The sequence below is a fragment of the Sitophilus oryzae genome, unplaced genomic scaffold, assembly GCF_002938485.1.
Source record: "Sitophilus oryzae breed Bouriz unplaced genomic scaffold, Soryzae_2.0 scaffold_1576_pilon_pilon, whole genome shotgun sequence".
Classification (NCBI taxonomy): Eukaryota; Metazoa; Arthropoda; class Insecta; order Coleoptera; family Curculionidae; genus Sitophilus; species Sitophilus oryzae.
Window position 1 is genome coordinate 1,072,617 of NW_022146254.1, and position 18,024 is coordinate 1,090,640.

Genomic DNA, 18,024 nt, shown 5'->3' on the forward strand with positions numbered 1-18,024 from the left:
GGAATAATTGCCGTTAATTAGCCGTAAATTTGCCGTAAAAACGAAAAATTTTCCGCTCTTCGCTAAGTATGTTAAATCGATGGTTGTGCTAAGTTAATATTAAGTTAGCACAACCACCATTGGAAATCAGTGAAAGAACATAGCTAGAAATTTTACAGTATAGCAGGAATTTGCCGTTTTTTTGCCGTTCTTAGAGACAATTAAAAAAAAATATCCTCCGATCATTCTCTATCCCCCTGCAGCAAAAAATGTAATAGCGTCAAGGTCATATATTAAGTTAGCACAACCATTCCAGTAAAGGTTATGTAAAATATCTGAAATTAGATGGAACAATTGCCGTAAATTAGCCCTAAATACACCATGCAAACCAAAAATTTGCCGCTTTATTATTTGTTTATAAAATCGATCATTTTTTTAATTAACGTAAACGATAACGTTAAATTAGCGCGATTTTTCTTAAAATTCACTAAATGGGATCAATAATTACTTTATAGTACAACAGGAATATGCCGTAAACAAGCCGTGAAATCGAAAAATTTGCCGCTCTTTTATTTCTCTATAAAATCTACAGGGTGATTCAGGCTTCCGAAAAAACTCTATGTTAGGTTTTGGTTTGTGAATTTCATTTCATTTTTTTATCTAATATGGAGGCAATGGTAACGCATATTTTAAAAATATTTTTGTCAGCATACAGGGTGATTCAAACATATTTTCAAACCAAAGTTGTATATTTTTAACGCAATAATATATATTTTTTTTTAGCTCAGTGGATTTGCCACTAAATTTCTGTTTCAAAAATACCATAATGTCATGTACTATAACTAATGGCTTTTGAAATATAAACGTTTTTAAACTAAATTTACTGCTTATCTAAAGCCCTCTGAAAATTCTAAATTCGAAGAAGTGTATAATAGTGTCTTCTTCAAAATTCGGTCTACCAACATTTGCTATCTTGTTTGATATATACAAGGTGAGGCAAAACTAAATGTTGTTATATTATCTACTATTTTAAATGGAACACCTTGTATTTTGTATCATAATCGAACAAGGTGTTTTATAATCTTTTTGTTTTATTAAGTGCTTCTTATGCCGAAAATCGATATTTAATAAGAAAATTCTCTATCCCCCTGCAACAAAAAAATGTAATAAAGTCAAGGTCATATATTAAGTTAGCACAACCATTCCAGTAACAAATAAGCAGTAAATTTAGTTTAAAAACGTTTATATTTCAAAAACCATTAGGTATAGTATATGACATTATGGTATTTTTGAAACAGAAATTTAGTGGCAAACCCACTGAGCTAAAAAAATATATAGTATTCCATTTAAAAATATACAACTTTGGTTTGAAAATATGTTCGAATCACCCTGTATGCTGACAAAAATATTTTTAAAATATGCGTTACCATTGCCTCCATATTACATAAAAAAATGAAATGAAATTTACAAACCAAAACCTAACATAGAGTTTTTTCGGAAGCCTGAATCACCCTGTAGATTTTATAGAGAAATAAAAGAGCGGCAAATTTTTCGATTTCACGGCTTGTTTACGGCATATTCCTGTTGTACTAAAAATCATTATTGATCCCATTTAATGAATTTTAATAAAAATTGCGCTAATCTAACGTTATCGTTTACGTCAATTAAAAAAATTGTCGTTTTTGTAAACAAATAATAGAGCGGCAAATTTTTGGTTTGCATGGTGTATTTACGGCTAATTTACGGCAATTGTTCCACCTAATTTCAGACATTTTACTTAACGTTTACAAGAATGGTTGTGCTAACTTAATATATGACCTTGACGCTATTACATTTTTTGTTGCAGGGGGATAGAGAATGATCGAAGGATATTTTTTTAATTGTATCTAAGAACGGCAAAAAAACGGCAAATTCCTGCTATACTGTAAAATTTCTAACTATGTTCTTTCACTGATTTCCAATGGTGGTTGTGCTAACTTAGTATTAACTTAGCACAACCATCGATTTAACATACTTAGCGAAGAGCGGCAAATTTTTCGTTTTCACGGCAAATTTACGGCTAATTTACGGCAATTATTCCACAAAGTTTCATACATTTTTTTTAAGTGGTTGTGCTAACTTAACACACGTCAGAAACTTATTTTTAGAAATTCAGAAGAATGGGAGTATGCGAAAACTGGAGTATGCGAAACCAGGTGGCCTGATGCAACCACTTCTTTTTCAGAAGACTATGCAGTATACACATCAGGAACTTGAGATGGATCTCATAAAAATGGAGTGGCTGTAATAATAAGCAAATCTTTAAGTAACTCGGTAGGAAATTTAGAGTGGTATTTTCGGACAGAGTAATGCTACTACAGCTAGCGATGAAACCTGTAAATATTAACGTTGTACAGGGTGGGTCAAATTGGACGCTTTTAAAGGGAAACACCCTTTTCTATAGGAGAGAGATGAAAACTAATACGGTGTCTGGAGCTAAATTTTGATCAAAAACACGATGGTGAAAACCGCACATCGATATCTGTTACTGTTTCGGAGTTACGGGGTGTTTTTCAAACATGTGGATTTTTAACAAATCGCTGTAACTTTTTTTCTATGGAAAGTTTTGTATTTTTTATAAAAACATTTTCAAATCACCTTTTTACGTAGAATTTAATGGTTTAAGTATATTTTTTTTTAAATTAATAATTTAAGAATTATCAATAGAAAGTCTGATTTTTATATGAGTCACCCTGATATTTTTAATTCATTGAAAAGAATTTAAAATTGCCTTTCCAAATATAGCATATATAGCAATAGACATGTCGACCGTCTTCTATGGACAGACGGGACCGTTTTTGAACATTTATTGAGTAATTCATTAACTCAGTGGGAATGAAAGATAACCTAGCATAACCGCTAAGTACTTCTATAATTCTTGTTTAGATCATAAGGGCAATTTAAAAATAAAAACCTTTATTCTTCCGCAAAGATAAAAATCCATAGGCATTAAGTCCGGCGGCCTCGATGGCCAACAGCTGGGATCTTGGTTAGCTATTCAATTATTCTCGAAATTGGCTGCAAAAAATGAAAAATATGTTTCCGAGTTCTATTAGGGGCATTAATTATTATGATCAATAAGGGGTCCAAACCCTACCAGTTAAAAGTGGTGAACTTTTAAAAATTCTGTATTTTGAAGGAGGATAACAAAATGTCAAGTGTGCTATATTTTTCCAAAGATAATTTTAAGTTCTTTTCATTTAATTAAAAATATACAGGGTGTCCCATATAAAAAATCAACTTTTCTGTTGATAACTCTTAAATTATTAATTAAAAAAGCTTTGGAAATGTTTTCATAAAAATACAAAATTTTCCATAGCAAAAAAGTTACAGCGGTTTGTTAAAAATGCACATTTTTGAAACGGTAATAGATATCGATATGCGATTTTCACCATCATGTTTTTGATAAAAATTGAGCTCCAAACACCGATATTAGTTTTTGTCTATCTCCTATAGAAAAGGGTGTTTCTCTTTAAAAGCGTCGAATTTGACCCACCTTGTACAGGTACGTGCCCCCACCACTGATCATGTTTGTTTTTTATATTCTTTTTTTTTAAGCTTTGTCAACAAAATTGTAAAATTTTTTATGACAATAAAGCAATTTCTTTCTTTCTTTCTTTCATGGCGATGAAGAAGTTGAAATGTTCTAATAAATCAAAGAGGTATTAAAAGCGACAAAAAAGGACGAAATCCATTGCAAACTGAATTGCAACTTCTGAAAAAGTTAAGATGGTTAAACGACATTTTGCTGGAAATAGTATTCCCGTTGTATTAGATATGTTCGCAGCTCAGCCTCCGGAAAGCCTATACCGAATAAGTTAACAGTTTAAAGAATAAACCGGAGGTTTGAAATTAAAGACACTAATGTATTAAGCACATAGAACTGTGAAGACAAAAATAATTAAACAGTAAACAGGAAGAAAATAACAATGACTTGAATAATCTTCATGTTGAAGAAAAGAAAAACATTGACTTCCGTTTATTGAGAATACTGACGGAAAAAACCACAGGATCTTTCACCGAACAACTTCTTTCCCACACAGAAAAGAAGAGGACAGAATCTTAGTTGATGATAATGGAAAATTCTCCGTATCTATACCATTAAAACTGCTAATGGGATTCTTTGAAGATTACAAAAAAAATTATAATTAATATGAAACAAGAGTTGGTGCTTATTAGATCTAATAATGACTTAGATGGAGTTTTCTCTAAGGATGATGTAACCTCCATCTACAACCGTAGAAACCCCAAAGGTTTCTTTTGATAAAATCTATTGGTAAGTACCGCATATTTATTATTTGGTAAGTACCGCACATTTTCACTAGCTCTCACTAGAATATTGGAGCCGAATAAAGATATATTAATTGGATTTAGAAGTTGGGAACTGGTTGAATACTCTTCGCTAACTGAAACAACACGACACACATGGCCTGTAAAAAAACTAGTAAACTTGAAGCTCCCCGTCATGTAATAATTGCCTTTCAAGAAAATCGAAAAGGAGATGTTAACACACTCAAGAGGAGAGGGGAACACACTCAAAAATCGTCGATATGGGCATATTAAATACAAAAATTTCGATGGACTGAATACGACACCTCTGTGGAATGCTAAAGATACTCCCCTTAACAGTTTTGTATTGTGAGGCGTGAATTTCACAATCACTTGGGGTATTGTTTGGCTGTGAATGAGGAATTATGTAAACATTTTATTAATAGTATAGTTTAATAAAGTTCGTTGTGTTATAAATATTTCGACTATCCCTTGAATTATTATGGATGTATGTGGTATGAGCGAGGCCTGCGAGTGATCGAGTAATGAACAGCAAACAAGTCATACATCGCGAATACTATTTTCAGTTCAACTAACTCTTTTTTAGATGATCATTCCAATTCAGAAAAAAAATCATTCAGCACCTTTTACAAACCACAGAAATTCTTGTAAACAAAAAAATGTGACATTGAATTAGACAATGACAAAATCATATTTTTGCTGGTATTTTAATTGCAGCTTTCTCTGGGGGGCCGTTATATTATAAATTTTTACTAATTTGAAGGTAGATTTTTGCAAATAACTTTTAGATGTCTATTCCAAATAAAACGAAATTCTAGACGAGAGTACAACTAGGGAATGCAATCCCGCAAATTCTGGATCCCGCAAATGCGGGATCCCTCTGTGATTCCGCGGGATCAAATTTGCGGGATTTACCGTGCGGGATCTGCGGGATCGACACCAGGTGATTTCCCTTACGGCTGGGCCTTAAAAATAAGTGAAACAAACAGGTTAGTTATTAGATTTCTTTCTGGCGTGCGTAAGTGAAGAAAAGCGTTTAACTAGTACTTGTGGACAATTTCGTCAAATAAATTGCCGGACATAATTATCGGGACAAGCAAAATTTTAGGGTAAATTTAAAGTTGAATATCTCTTGAACTAAAAAAGATTTTGGGAAGCGGTTTGGACCAGGTTTTAGATGCATCTATTGTGATTAAGATACTATGTGATTTTCGAAAATATATTTAGCGAATTCTCGTATACAGGGTGTTTTATAAGAGTGTGGAAATTTGGTCAAGTATCTTTTTTACCGCAAATTTACAGTTTTTAAAAAATCGAAATTTTTACCAAGCACGACTAATTTGTATTGAAATTAGAAAAAAACAATTTGATCGGTTTTTTATTTTTTTTGTTTTAAGGAAAATACGACGTTTTTTCGAAAAATATGCATTTTTAGTCATACAATGGTCCTAAATGGTACAAAAGGCTTTGTACATTCTGCATATGTCAAAAAATTATTGATAATTTAGATACACTCTATATCTAAACGCAGATAACTAACACAAATTGAAAAAAAACCTTCAATATCAGAATAATATTTGTATTTATAAAATAAGTAGATAAATTATAAATAAAATTTAAGTTTATTTAATATTAAATATATTTTTTGAACACCCTGTATACATCGGTCCAAATTTCTGTTCAGCTAGTTTAAGATACACGCCATATCAGTATATTGTGGGCCTATACAAAATGTACAATGCCTTTTGTACCATTTAGGACCAAATGTATGACTATAAATGCATATTTTTCGAAAAAAAATTCCTTAAAACAAAAAATTAAAAAAAAAGACCAAAAATTTTTCAAAAATTGTAAATTTTCGGTAGAAAAATTTTTTGACCAAATTTGTACACTATTATAACACTCTGTATACGAGAATCCGCTAAATATATTTTCGAAAACCACATAGCATCTTAATCACAATAGATGCGTCTAAAACCTGGTCCAAACCGCATCCCAAAATAGGAGAGAGAAAAGAAGAGCATTTATTGTTTACAATCCGGCAATTTTGCGGATCCGCGGGATTGATTGCTTTAATCCCGCGGGTTTGCGGGATGAGATTTTGGTGCGGGATTGCATTCCCTAAGTAGAACCTTAATGCCTCTTCAAGTAAGTCTAATAAAATTTTTGCATAAAATCATCTGTGGAGATAATATTTGACCTTTTCAAAATTTACATTGGATTTCCTATGTCCCGTGTTACGATGCACCACACGCTAGATGGAATAATAATTAAACCCAAAAAAAAAACAAAAGCACGAAAGAAGTGGATGACGCAAGAAACTTTAGACCTCATGGAAGAACGAAGAAAATATAAGAACAATGATTATGCCCAGTACATACGAATGCATCGGGTAACTGGCAAAAGAATTAAAGAAGCAAAATAAACATGGCTTCAGGAATCCTGTTGGGAAATCGAACACCTTAGTAGGCATTGGGTATTGTCGTTATCTCCATATCATTAGCTTTTTTCAATAGCACCCTTTACAGGTAGAATGTATATTTGACCGTACAAAAGGTGTGAGGTCGTTGTAACTAAGAAAAGCAGAAAGAAACAAAAACAAAAATCTTCCATGGCTATTTATAAACTATAATGCCTGCAACAAAAGATTTGGCAAGTCAATGCTTCAAAATATAGCGTCATTTAAAAAAATACACTAACTTTATTAGTCAAATATTGATTTAAATTCTCATAGGTATTTAATTACTTTTAGGATGTTTTTTGGTTTTATATTGTCTGGGGGCTTGAGTGATTTTTCGGTGTTTGCATACATTAATCCATTAACACCTTGGTATGCAAAAGGGGTCCGCTATTAGACAAACATACGTAGAGAGACCATTATTGATGATTATTAATTCGTAGAAGGTCTCCAATCGTTTTTTTTTTTTCTTTATATTTTCAGAATATCAATATGCAAATGAGGACGTTGATCGAACTCGAATTAAATAAATAAATAATCAAGCGGATGATGAACCAGTATAATAATGAATTCATCTATATACTCACTATTTTTTGTTCAATATTCGATAGGTAATATTAAAGATTTATTATTATTTTTTTTTTGTTTTGGGTTCTTTTTAAATGTACATTTCAATCATAATAAATATGAATTTTCCAGACATTTATTTGAATTTATTTCTAACGGAAAAATCAATATCCAAATACAGCCCAATTTTTCGTATTATTTATAAATATAGCCATCTTATCCGATAGTCAAGAAACATTAAAAACGCTCAACTCAATAACCGTCAATTCGAAGTTGGTCAAAGAAAACCTAGAGAAGCTGAATAAACTAGACAAACAAAATAACGTCCTCCTACTCTGAGTGCCAAACCATTAAGGAATAGAAGCCAATGAAAAAACAAACGAAAGACTCGAAGACACACTCGAAGAAATTTCTCAGAACTTACGACCGAGAAAAATCAAAGATTTTCCTTAATTTAATCTTGGGATTGTCACGGTGGTTTTAACAGGACATTGTCTTCTCAATGAACACCTTAGTAGATTGGAGTTACCTTGTACACTTCAGAGTTGAACACCTCAGTACTTAAGACACAACGGCGAATGCAGGTTCTATGGGTAAAATGGGTAAACATCAGAACACCTCATCACCGAGTGCGGCGAGACGGCAACCATTTGTGTCATAAACTTTGGTACCACTAATATCGGAGGTGGAGAACTAACCTCTGTAAAACCGGCTCAGATACTGGCTTTTGTCAAAGCCCTGAGGCTACAGTTGGGGGTTGGAACCTTTGGTGTTACACAGCTAAATAAAAGACTAAATCTTTACAATACACCAAAATACTTTTACTTTTACACTGGACGCGCGTTTCGCTAACCACGTTAGCACTATCAGCAGATGATTAAGACTAAACAAAAATCTGCAATTTTAGCGTTGACAACAAAGACTGACCTGATCCTGAGACTGTATGATGAGTAATAACACAAGAAAGGGGGTCACAATACATCTTTAAGGTTGCGGTACAATCACCCAATTTGTTTGTTCATATTAAAAGTTTTAAAATTGTTAGCTAAGATTGTGCCTTTTCAGAGGAACAGTTACTAATGATTAATATAAAGGTGTTGCCCACAACCAGCATTGTACTATTCATGAGAATGGGAAGATCAGATGATATTGAGAATGTTACAAACAAATGAACTTTTGTGGAAAGTGACAACATAACTGGAGAAATAAAGAACCACCTTAAAAAAGGAAATTTTCTTACGATATTAATGTAAAATATAATTTTTTACTGAACTTCTGTATGAAGTAAAGCAATGAAATATTAACAGACGAAAAATGTATTGCTATCCGCCCAGGGGCGCATATACGGTAAGGATAATGGGTAATTACCCCTCCTAGGAAGAAGTTATTATTAGGCTGGTATTATTAAATTAATAATACCAACCAAAATAGAAAATCCAGACCAATCCATGTCATGATACCTTTCATTCAGTCATGATACCTACTATTCAGAGTAGATTTAATTTAAATCTACTACTTTACTTAAATATGATGTCCATATACATCTGTATATAGATGTCCAGTGTCAATCTCTAGATCTGCCACTGTATCCGCCCGGAGTAAAATGATGTCAACAGAGGCCGTGTTGATTATAGCTGCGTTGACTCCTCTACGCTTAATTGCCGAGAAACGATCTATGTTAAAGCGGGTGTTACCGATAAGATGAAAGAACGGCAACAGAAAATTGGCTACCCAAAATAAAAAGAGCAATGGATCTTTCTGAAAAGGGAAGGTGGTCTAGAAAGATAAACTACATCGTAGAGAACTGGACGAACAGAGAACACTAAAGCGGCGCGCAGACCAGAGCGGTAGCGGGCGCGGTGGCGGAAGCGGCAGCGGTGCGGTCACAATGCGATGGCGAACATCCGCACACCAACGCGGTCCGCGGTGATAGATAATAGAGCTAATTGGCGGTCAGTGTCAGCACCGTTTAGAGAAGATTATTACAAATAATGAACATTGAACAAACATCTTTTTTTTCCAACGTCACAGAAGTATTAATTTTTACGACGTGATTGACAATATAAAAACGCCATTTTAACGCCTGGGCATAAAAGTAAAGCATTTTTATGCTTCAAACATATAACCTCGCCACAAAATGTATCATTTTTACTCCTAATAGAACAATATACTATTACTCTTGGCTTTATTAGATAAATCATATAAAATTGGTTGCACAAACACTTTTTCAATTTACTTTTTCTGTATTACACATGATAACTAGGGTGATTCTACTTGTTAACTATCGTGCGAACTGGCGGGCAAATGGTGCATGCAGCGTTCTAATCTACTGTACCGCCGTCCGCAAAGTTCCACGCGGTAGTTCGCTGCAAGAAAAGGCGGGCGCGTTCGCCAGATCGCGGTGGTGTGCTCTCTTCAATTTAGTTACATGTACCAATACGGTCCGCAACGCCACCGCATCCGCCACCGCATCCGCCACCGCGCCCGCCTCCGCTCTGGTTTGCGCGCCGCTTAAGACGTGAACTATGAAATTACACAGTTTCTTTTTGGGCATGGGGTTTTCATGCTCTATTAACTGCATGTGCTGCGACGAAACCGATATACCAAGCAGACCAAGATGGAAAATGCTATCCAAGATGGAAAAAAAGAAAAGTCTGTTTTATTTACAGATGTAGGTAATAACTTCTGACACCGAAAAAAATTACCATGAAGTCATGGCAATGATAAACACCAACGAAATCTGGAGAAAAATCGACTCATTTACGAAAGAAGTAATAATAGAGAAAGGAAATATGAATAAAAAAGGCAAGGAATGAGAAAATATTTTGAAAGAATTAAAGACTGAAATTAAAGAATCAATAACACAGATATGATGAAATATTATAATTAACCTGGAGTTATTCCAAATGACGGTTTAAAGGATGGCAGAGAAGAGGAGACCTTATTCGAACTTCGAATTCTGGTAAATAGCAATCGGAATAATATTTATAATCTTCTTCAAAGATTCAATCACTTCAATTAGATTCTTCAATCCAACTGAAGAAAGGCCAAGTGCGAGAGAGTATCAGTGATTTGGAAGAATTTGGTTGATGTCAGAAGAAATTATCATTATTATTGAATCTTGTAAACACAGGAATCATGATTAATCTAGATTAATAATAATAAAGTAGGTAGGTATAATGGAGTCATTAATTGATTATGGTCTCGATTAATGGAGGAACATTTAGGTTCTTTTACTGGTTATAGGGTATCTTTGACAACAGATTCTTTTGAAAATATCAGATACGCCTTTATCTTCTTATATGGAAATAAATAAACTGAAAGTATTTTATTATGTCTTTAGAATTTTAAGACTAACAAAAATTTGAAAGCATGTCTAAAAAGGCTAATTATTTATAAAATAGACTATAAAAATATTACTATTACTTACCTATTTACGTGATTAATTTAACGGAACTCTGATTTTTCATGAAATTTTATTAAGGTTTGGTATTAAGTTATAAAATTAAATTGAGAATGTCAGTATATGTCTCGGTATATGTATACAAGTAGAAATCTAGAAATCTTTGATTTCAACACTACAATTAAATAAACAGGATTACCGAGATTAGATAAAAATGCACAAATCTTATGAAAATATGTAAAAAATACAAGGATTAGGTACCTACATTAAATATTTTGTCTGAATAATCAATCAATTGAAAAATTAAGTCTGAGTTAATCAAGTTCAAATAAAAGTCGTGTATATGTATAATTTTGACTGTATTTTTTCTAAACTCGTAAATTTGTATTAATATTTAAATTCGGTTGAGGTAATAAATATCACATTTTATTATAGTTCTTGTTTTGCTAACGTCTTCGACGCTATAATATAATTTTCGAGATCATCCGGCAAGGATAGATTGTTGTTGTATTCTTTCGCTAAATACCAGTATCTTTTTCTCAGCAAATGAGCGCTCGATTTAGGTTGTCGGTTTCTTGTAAAAATGCCTTTTTTATTCCCTCCCACTCTTTTGTAATCTGAAAAAATATAGAGAATATTATAAATAACTTCTGATTCTTTTCTCATTTGCTGTTACAAAATATATATTTATTATTTTTGTTCTTCTATATATCTATATAAAAATACAAAGCCACACATAGATTTCAGTCGGTAGGATTATAAATATAGGTTAATTCCATAGAGTGTTAATTCCAATGACTAAAGAATACAAGGACAAATAGCAACCGAGACCAAACTGTGACCATTCTTCCAAACAGTGCCGTGGCACATATTTTTCTTAACATAGCCGCTTGAAGCGATATTTATATTTTTGGTAAATATTCACTACGCCTTTGGTGTGTCCTGTGGTATCATACTAATTAATTACGAAAAAAAACGTATTAAAATGTTAACAAAAGGTACAGAACTAGTATCGACGTATAGCACATATCAAGTACATATAATATCAGAAAAATAATTATCGAATTCAATAAAAAAACGCTAAAACGGTGTAGTGGATTGTTTATTTCCCTATAAAACGTAACTCCTGGATCTTTCTTATCATTGCGCCTTTTACACTTGAAAGCTGAACAAATTACCATTGTAATAAAGTTTATACAAAGTTCACTACACACAACCAACTATTAAAAATCGCTAAAATTTTATTTTAATTTTTTTTAATTTTTTTTTTTTTTAGTTTTTCAATTTCACCCTAAAAACTTTATGATCATCGATTAGCATTTTTCATGGGCTTTCCAAAAAGGCGCCACAAGTGGGGTGTTGCCATTTAAGATTTTCACTTGAAAATCTTTGGCAATTTGGCTTAATCGATGATCATAAAGTTTTTAGGGTGAAATTGAAAAACTACCCCTTACAAGAAAAATTAGGTGGACATTGATGAGAAAAGTGATTTTTTCAGCATAAGTTACAAATTGGGACCCAGCTAAATGAGGTTTTTTTCAAGCTACCCCGACCCACCCCTAGGTGCCACCCCCTCACTTCTAACCTCAAGATAGCGATACCCCACTTCTGACACCTCTTTGGAAAGCGTATAAAAAATGCTGAACGACTATGATAAAAAAGAACGGAAATAATAGAGCCTAAAAATAAAACAAAAATGTCAAAACGTGTCAAAATCAATAGAATGAATTATTTTTGTATCCCCATGAACCATTGCGAGAAAAAAAAGCTGGTACAAAGAAATTTATTATAACTCTTAATGAAGACCTCATACACTTTCAGCAAGATGGAGCCCCTTCGCATTATTCTATTGTCACAAGGCGGTGCACAGTGCTTCGAACATATGGCTCTAGAGGACAAAAATCCAAAACTTCTCTTTTATTGTAAGCAATTTATTCAAACTAGGTTTATTTGACACAAATGATGAGTACTCTCATTGTACTAAATGATGATGTTCTTAGTCCCACGTTTATGAAAAAAAAATCTTATAAATAATAATAATGTTGGAGCTGTGTTCCATCTAAGCAAATAATAAGTTATAGTATGAAAACGGTGTAAGTATTACATAAATTCCTGTGATAAAAAAGAATTGAAATAACATTAGAACATGATTCCTACAATATACGCCTAATATAAGATAAAAATGTTTTTCTTTAATGAAAAAGAAACATTAATGTTATATTTAATTAAAAAAAAACTTAAGATACTATAAATTTACTTTAGGGACAACAAAATGCATAGATCGTAACTACTCTGATTCAGGAGAACCACTGCTGACAGAATCTTCCAAATTTATAGTATCCAAATCACAGGTAGATGAAGTATCCTCACATATAAGATATTTCTGTACATCATTTTCTAATATGTCACTTTTTCGCGTTGTTACTGTTCATTTTGTCGGTATGAGGGGTTCGGATGTTAATAGTTACCTCTTTAATAGACCATATCCATATATTATTTTTTCCTTTTCTTGGGTATGAGATTTTATAATAAATTGAAAGATGGTCACTTTTTTTATGCGACGTTTCGCTCCAACATAGTGGACTTTTTCAGGTACAAGTGGTGTCTCATTTGACTGGAAGGTTCATCAATATCTAATAAGAACATATTTTTGAAATACAAATAATTTTGAGTTCTTGTCCTTATGATCAAGCCAAGTATTAGCCAGATCGGCATTGCTTATCAATTTTACTCCATCTGAAAAGTATTATAAAATAAAGTTTGTCGCAAGCAGACGCAGGTGAACTATACAAAAATTAAAAGTGTATGAATATGGCAACAAAAATATTCAATAAATACGATATGTTTTGATATGTTTTTTTTAAATGCCTTTTGAAGTTTGAAAACGTAAAATTTTTATACCCATTTAAGAATCATCTTAAAAATAAATAAAAACTAAACAATCACGAACTTGTTTAGACATAAATTTAAAGTACATACCTTGTTTAACAATATCCATAGTGGCTTTCAATTAAGTACGTACCCGTTTAACTCCATAATATACAGAACTACTATGAATGTTATTCTTTTCACTGATGAGATAATGATCGCAAAATTTATTTTTAGTGAAAATATTTGCTAACAAAAACGCTGTTTATGAAAAATAATATACAGGATGGTTGAACATTGCTATAAGTATAAAATTATATATTCAGATATTAGTAAATTTTAACTTATTTTTTGATTTTTGTCCATGGGACGAAGCACTGTGCGGTGGTTGGATAAATATTATCCAAGGCAATGGATTGGCAGAAGGGGTCTAATCGAGTGGCCGCCAAGGTCACCTGATCTCACTCCTTTAGGCTTTTCCTTGTGGGGTTACACTAAATCCATAGTCTACAAGACAAAACCAGGTTCGTTGCAAGAATTGCGGCAGAGGAGAGCTGAAGCATGTCGAAATATTCCGAGTAAGGCTTTCCAAAAAGTGAGAGAAGAATTTGAAAATCGTTTGTATTTTTGTATGGAACAAAACGGCTGTCATTTTGAGCAATTATTAAAATAAATTATCATTTTAAATTTCTTTCAAATTGTCACACCTATGTACATTTCTTGTCACTAACCAGTAATTAAGTTGAAGTCTGTATGACCATCGTTTAGCAATTTCAATTAGCTTTCCAAAGAAGTGTCACAAGTGGGGTATCGCTATCTTGAGATAGAAGTGAGGGGGTGTCATCTAGGGGTGGGTTGGGGTGATTTGAAAAATACTTCATTTGCGTCATTTAGCTGGGTCCCAATTTGTAACTTATGCTGAAAAAATCACCTTTTTCATTAATGTCCACCTAATTGTTCGTGTAAGGGTAGTTTTTCAATTTCACCCTAAAAACTTTATGATCATCGCATTTTTCATGAGCTTTCCAAAAAGACGCCACAAGTGGGGTGTTGCCATTTAAGATTTTCAAGTGAGTAGGGGTGCCTCCTAAGGGGTAGGTCGGGGTGGTTCAAAAAATACGTCATGTATTCCCCCTCGATATTATAGAAACGGTATTTTTTATTTTTTGATATCTTTTTTGGTTTAAAAATTATAGCCATTGTAAGTTTTCAGAAAAATGCTCTTCAATATAAATTATTTTATTTTTCAATGTTTGTTTGAATGGAGATATGCTGGAAATTTTAAGAAATGAACCTGCCACAAACCAGCAGACAGTAGGTACTTAAAATATTTTTTCATTTTATTAGTGATAATCTGATTTTTTCTGGACTGTGTCCAGTAAAGTCAAAAGACAGACTTCCTATCGGTCCACGAAGTTGAACTACAGCGTGCCACAGCTTACTCATAGAGAGCTAGTCAACTCTACTAATTTGGAGGCCGCTACTAAATTGGAGGCCGCCTACTAATTTGGAGGCCACTAAATAAGGAGGCGGAAATCGACAAAATATCAAGAGACCACTTTTAATGGCATTTCAACTGCTTACACTATTCCGCTAACAAGAGAAAAAAATGTCAGTGGCGTACATGCTTTTTTTAGAAAAATATTCCAGTGATAACCCATATGCACGTGCCTGGTGAATATGTCGACACTTTTTTAGCTTTAAAATATGTCGCATTTATAGTAACTTCTATCCTCAAAATTTCATTCGAAATGCTAAAAATACTTGGAAGAAAAATAAAATAAATCGAAAAAATATTAAGATTTTAACACCCTGTAGCTACGAAATAAAGCCATATATGTTGTCGCACATATGTTGATATGAATGTCGCACCATATGTTAATATAAAAAATATATCCTATTTTTACGTGAGGAATCTCCCCACGGGAGATGGCACATGTTTTTTGAAACACCCTGTATACTACTTGAAAAAAATATATGGCTTTATACTCAAAAATTAAAATATTAGTTTATAGTTACAGGTTAAAAACAATAAATAAATATGTATTATATAATCAGAGTTTGTCGAAAATAAATGTAGGTAGGTATGGTATAGTTTTTCATATTAGTTAGTGATTAGAAATTGCACCGTACCGTGTTCATTAATAATAGAATAATAAAGTGTGAGTTATTTTCGTTGGGGGCATAACTTCTTCTAATAAAAAGATGGCGAATTTTAAGTTGCTGTATTGTGGTAAAATGTGTGTAAACAATTATTGTAGTTTTAGTTTATTTCAGATTTCCAGCGGATGTGCCCAGGTACGTTGCTAGGTTTAAAGCGGCCGCACATTTCCTACTATTCGATACGATTGTCTGAAACGATTATCGGATCCGATTATCTGACGCTCAAATAAACTATAGCTTATTTAACTATATCGCACACTTACGATCCGATATCGCATCGGACGTCCGAGTCGGATGCTTGGCAGTGCGTCGTCGTTAGTAGTGGGAACTATCGAATGAATACTATCGAAACATTCGATAGTTGCAATTCATTCGAATAATTCGATAGTTAGTAAGAAAACATTCGTTGAAAACTATTCGAATAAAAATTATGGAATAGATCCGTCATCTGCCTTAAAATATTGTATTCTAGTAATTCGGTAGCAAAAACCATTCATTTATGAAATTCATTTATTTGTCAGGATCGATTATAATAAAATATTAACTGAATTTTAGTTGTCGCCCGGCGACGTAGGTTTCTTTCCGAGCGGTCGGTGGCAATGAGTAGGTATGGGGCCACCTTAGCCCAAGGTCAACCCCCATTTTCTCCCTAAATTTAGGGAAATTTTCCCGTCCATAGCGGCCCACCCTATGTAAATCTTATAACATGGGTTATATGTAATTTCCCTAAATCTTCTGATTTTTAGATTTGGCAACGTCGCATTTCATTATACATCCGGCAACGCTGTACGTAGTTGCCGACCGCCATCTAGCGCCTAACTCCGGAACTACCAAGCGCCACCTATCGGGTAGCTCAAAGAAGGTAACTGTAATTTGGGCTCCATTGTTCTTCATCGGTTTTAAAAAGCTGTCTCAAGGTATAGACCGTAGGTACAATTAAATAACGACTATGTCAAATATCCTAGTCATTATTTAATTGTACTCCCCACTATATACCTATTAACCACAGGTGTAAGAATATACCAAAAATGTATTATTAACTAATTATGCATTAACAATGGTGTTTATTAAAAAAAACATAAAACAAAACAGTAGTAATTAAACTATTTATGATACGATTTCCTATAAAAATAGAGATTAAAGGAAAAAGTTTTCATTTAAATCAGGTAAACAACCGCTGGTCATCTGTCATCGACTTCGGCAAACATCGGTTATTTTTCGTGTAACTTTAAAATATTTACACAACGGCCATATTGGGGTGTGGTCTTTCCTATACCATGTACCCTTATCCCAACAGAAAAAATATCACTTAAAATGAAAAATACGCTATAATAATAATTTACTATGGAATAAAATTAATTTAAGCTTGAACCATTAAAACTTATAGATGGAATAAAAATAATAACTAAAATATGTTTTCTATAAACACCCATATACCATCACGCTATAGGCCCATGTACAAATTTGCCGAAAAAATAGGTTTATTACCATAAAAACACACAGAGAGACCTTAAAAATACGGACCTACCTGAGTTTACAGTTATTATCCATACTCCGTTAAACAGGCACTTAACACACGAAAATCACTCTTCGATATCACACACTTTTAAGCCCTTTTCACTAAACACACTCAAAATACACAGAAAATTTCTTGATTCCAAAACCGTTAGAAGTTAGAAATGAACTAAAAAGCGACCAAATGTATACGACCGGCGATTAAATTGGTTTTCTATACACGGAAGTTACCGATAAGACCGCTAACACGCTTTACCACAAACAGAAATATGTATATTTATAGATACAGGGTGTTTAAAAATACATTAAAACGATTAAAATATAAGTGTTAAAAAGGGTGATTCGAATTTAGCCCAAAATTTCATCACCCTAACGCTGCACACGGCACCACACACCACTTTGCACACGTCACTACAGCTGTCAAGGTATAAAAAGGGAGACACGACGAGCCCAAATCAGTTCTCATCGAGACTTTGCAGGTGTCACATCGTAGTACCAGCAGCGGTTAACATAACCTCAAAAATGGAGAAATTTATTGTGATTAAAGATTCCATGAAAAAAGTTCCACGTTTCGGTCTTACCGGGCGTAAGATGGAATTTAAAATTAAATCAGTGCCCAGTGATGAAGACCCAATGAAGTGGGTGAAAGGGGCTGTAGAAGACATTTTGAAGAAAGGGGCCGAGGGCATAGGCCCAAATGATCAGGTTGGATTCAATTTTTGTTCCAAAGATTTTGCAAGAG

At 33.2% G+C, this 18,024-nt stretch overlaps 1 protein-coding gene across 2 annotated transcripts in view; it reads right to left on the reverse strand.

Moving 5' to 3' along the window:
* Nucleotides 1-11,078: 11,078 nt before the first annotated feature.
* Nucleotides 11,079-18,024, reverse strand: part of LOC115879150 (beta-glucuronidase-like) — a 49,210-nt gene continuing 42,264 nt past the window's right edge. For both annotated transcript variants that reach the window (XM_030895825.1, XM_030895824.1), the window contains exon 13: nt 11,079-11,353. In XM_030895825.1, coding sequence (XP_030751685.1) covers nt 11,166-11,353 — 188 coding nt within the window. In that variant the 3' untranslated portion in view covers nt 11,079-11,165. The remainder of the gene's footprint in view (nt 11,354-18,024) is intronic.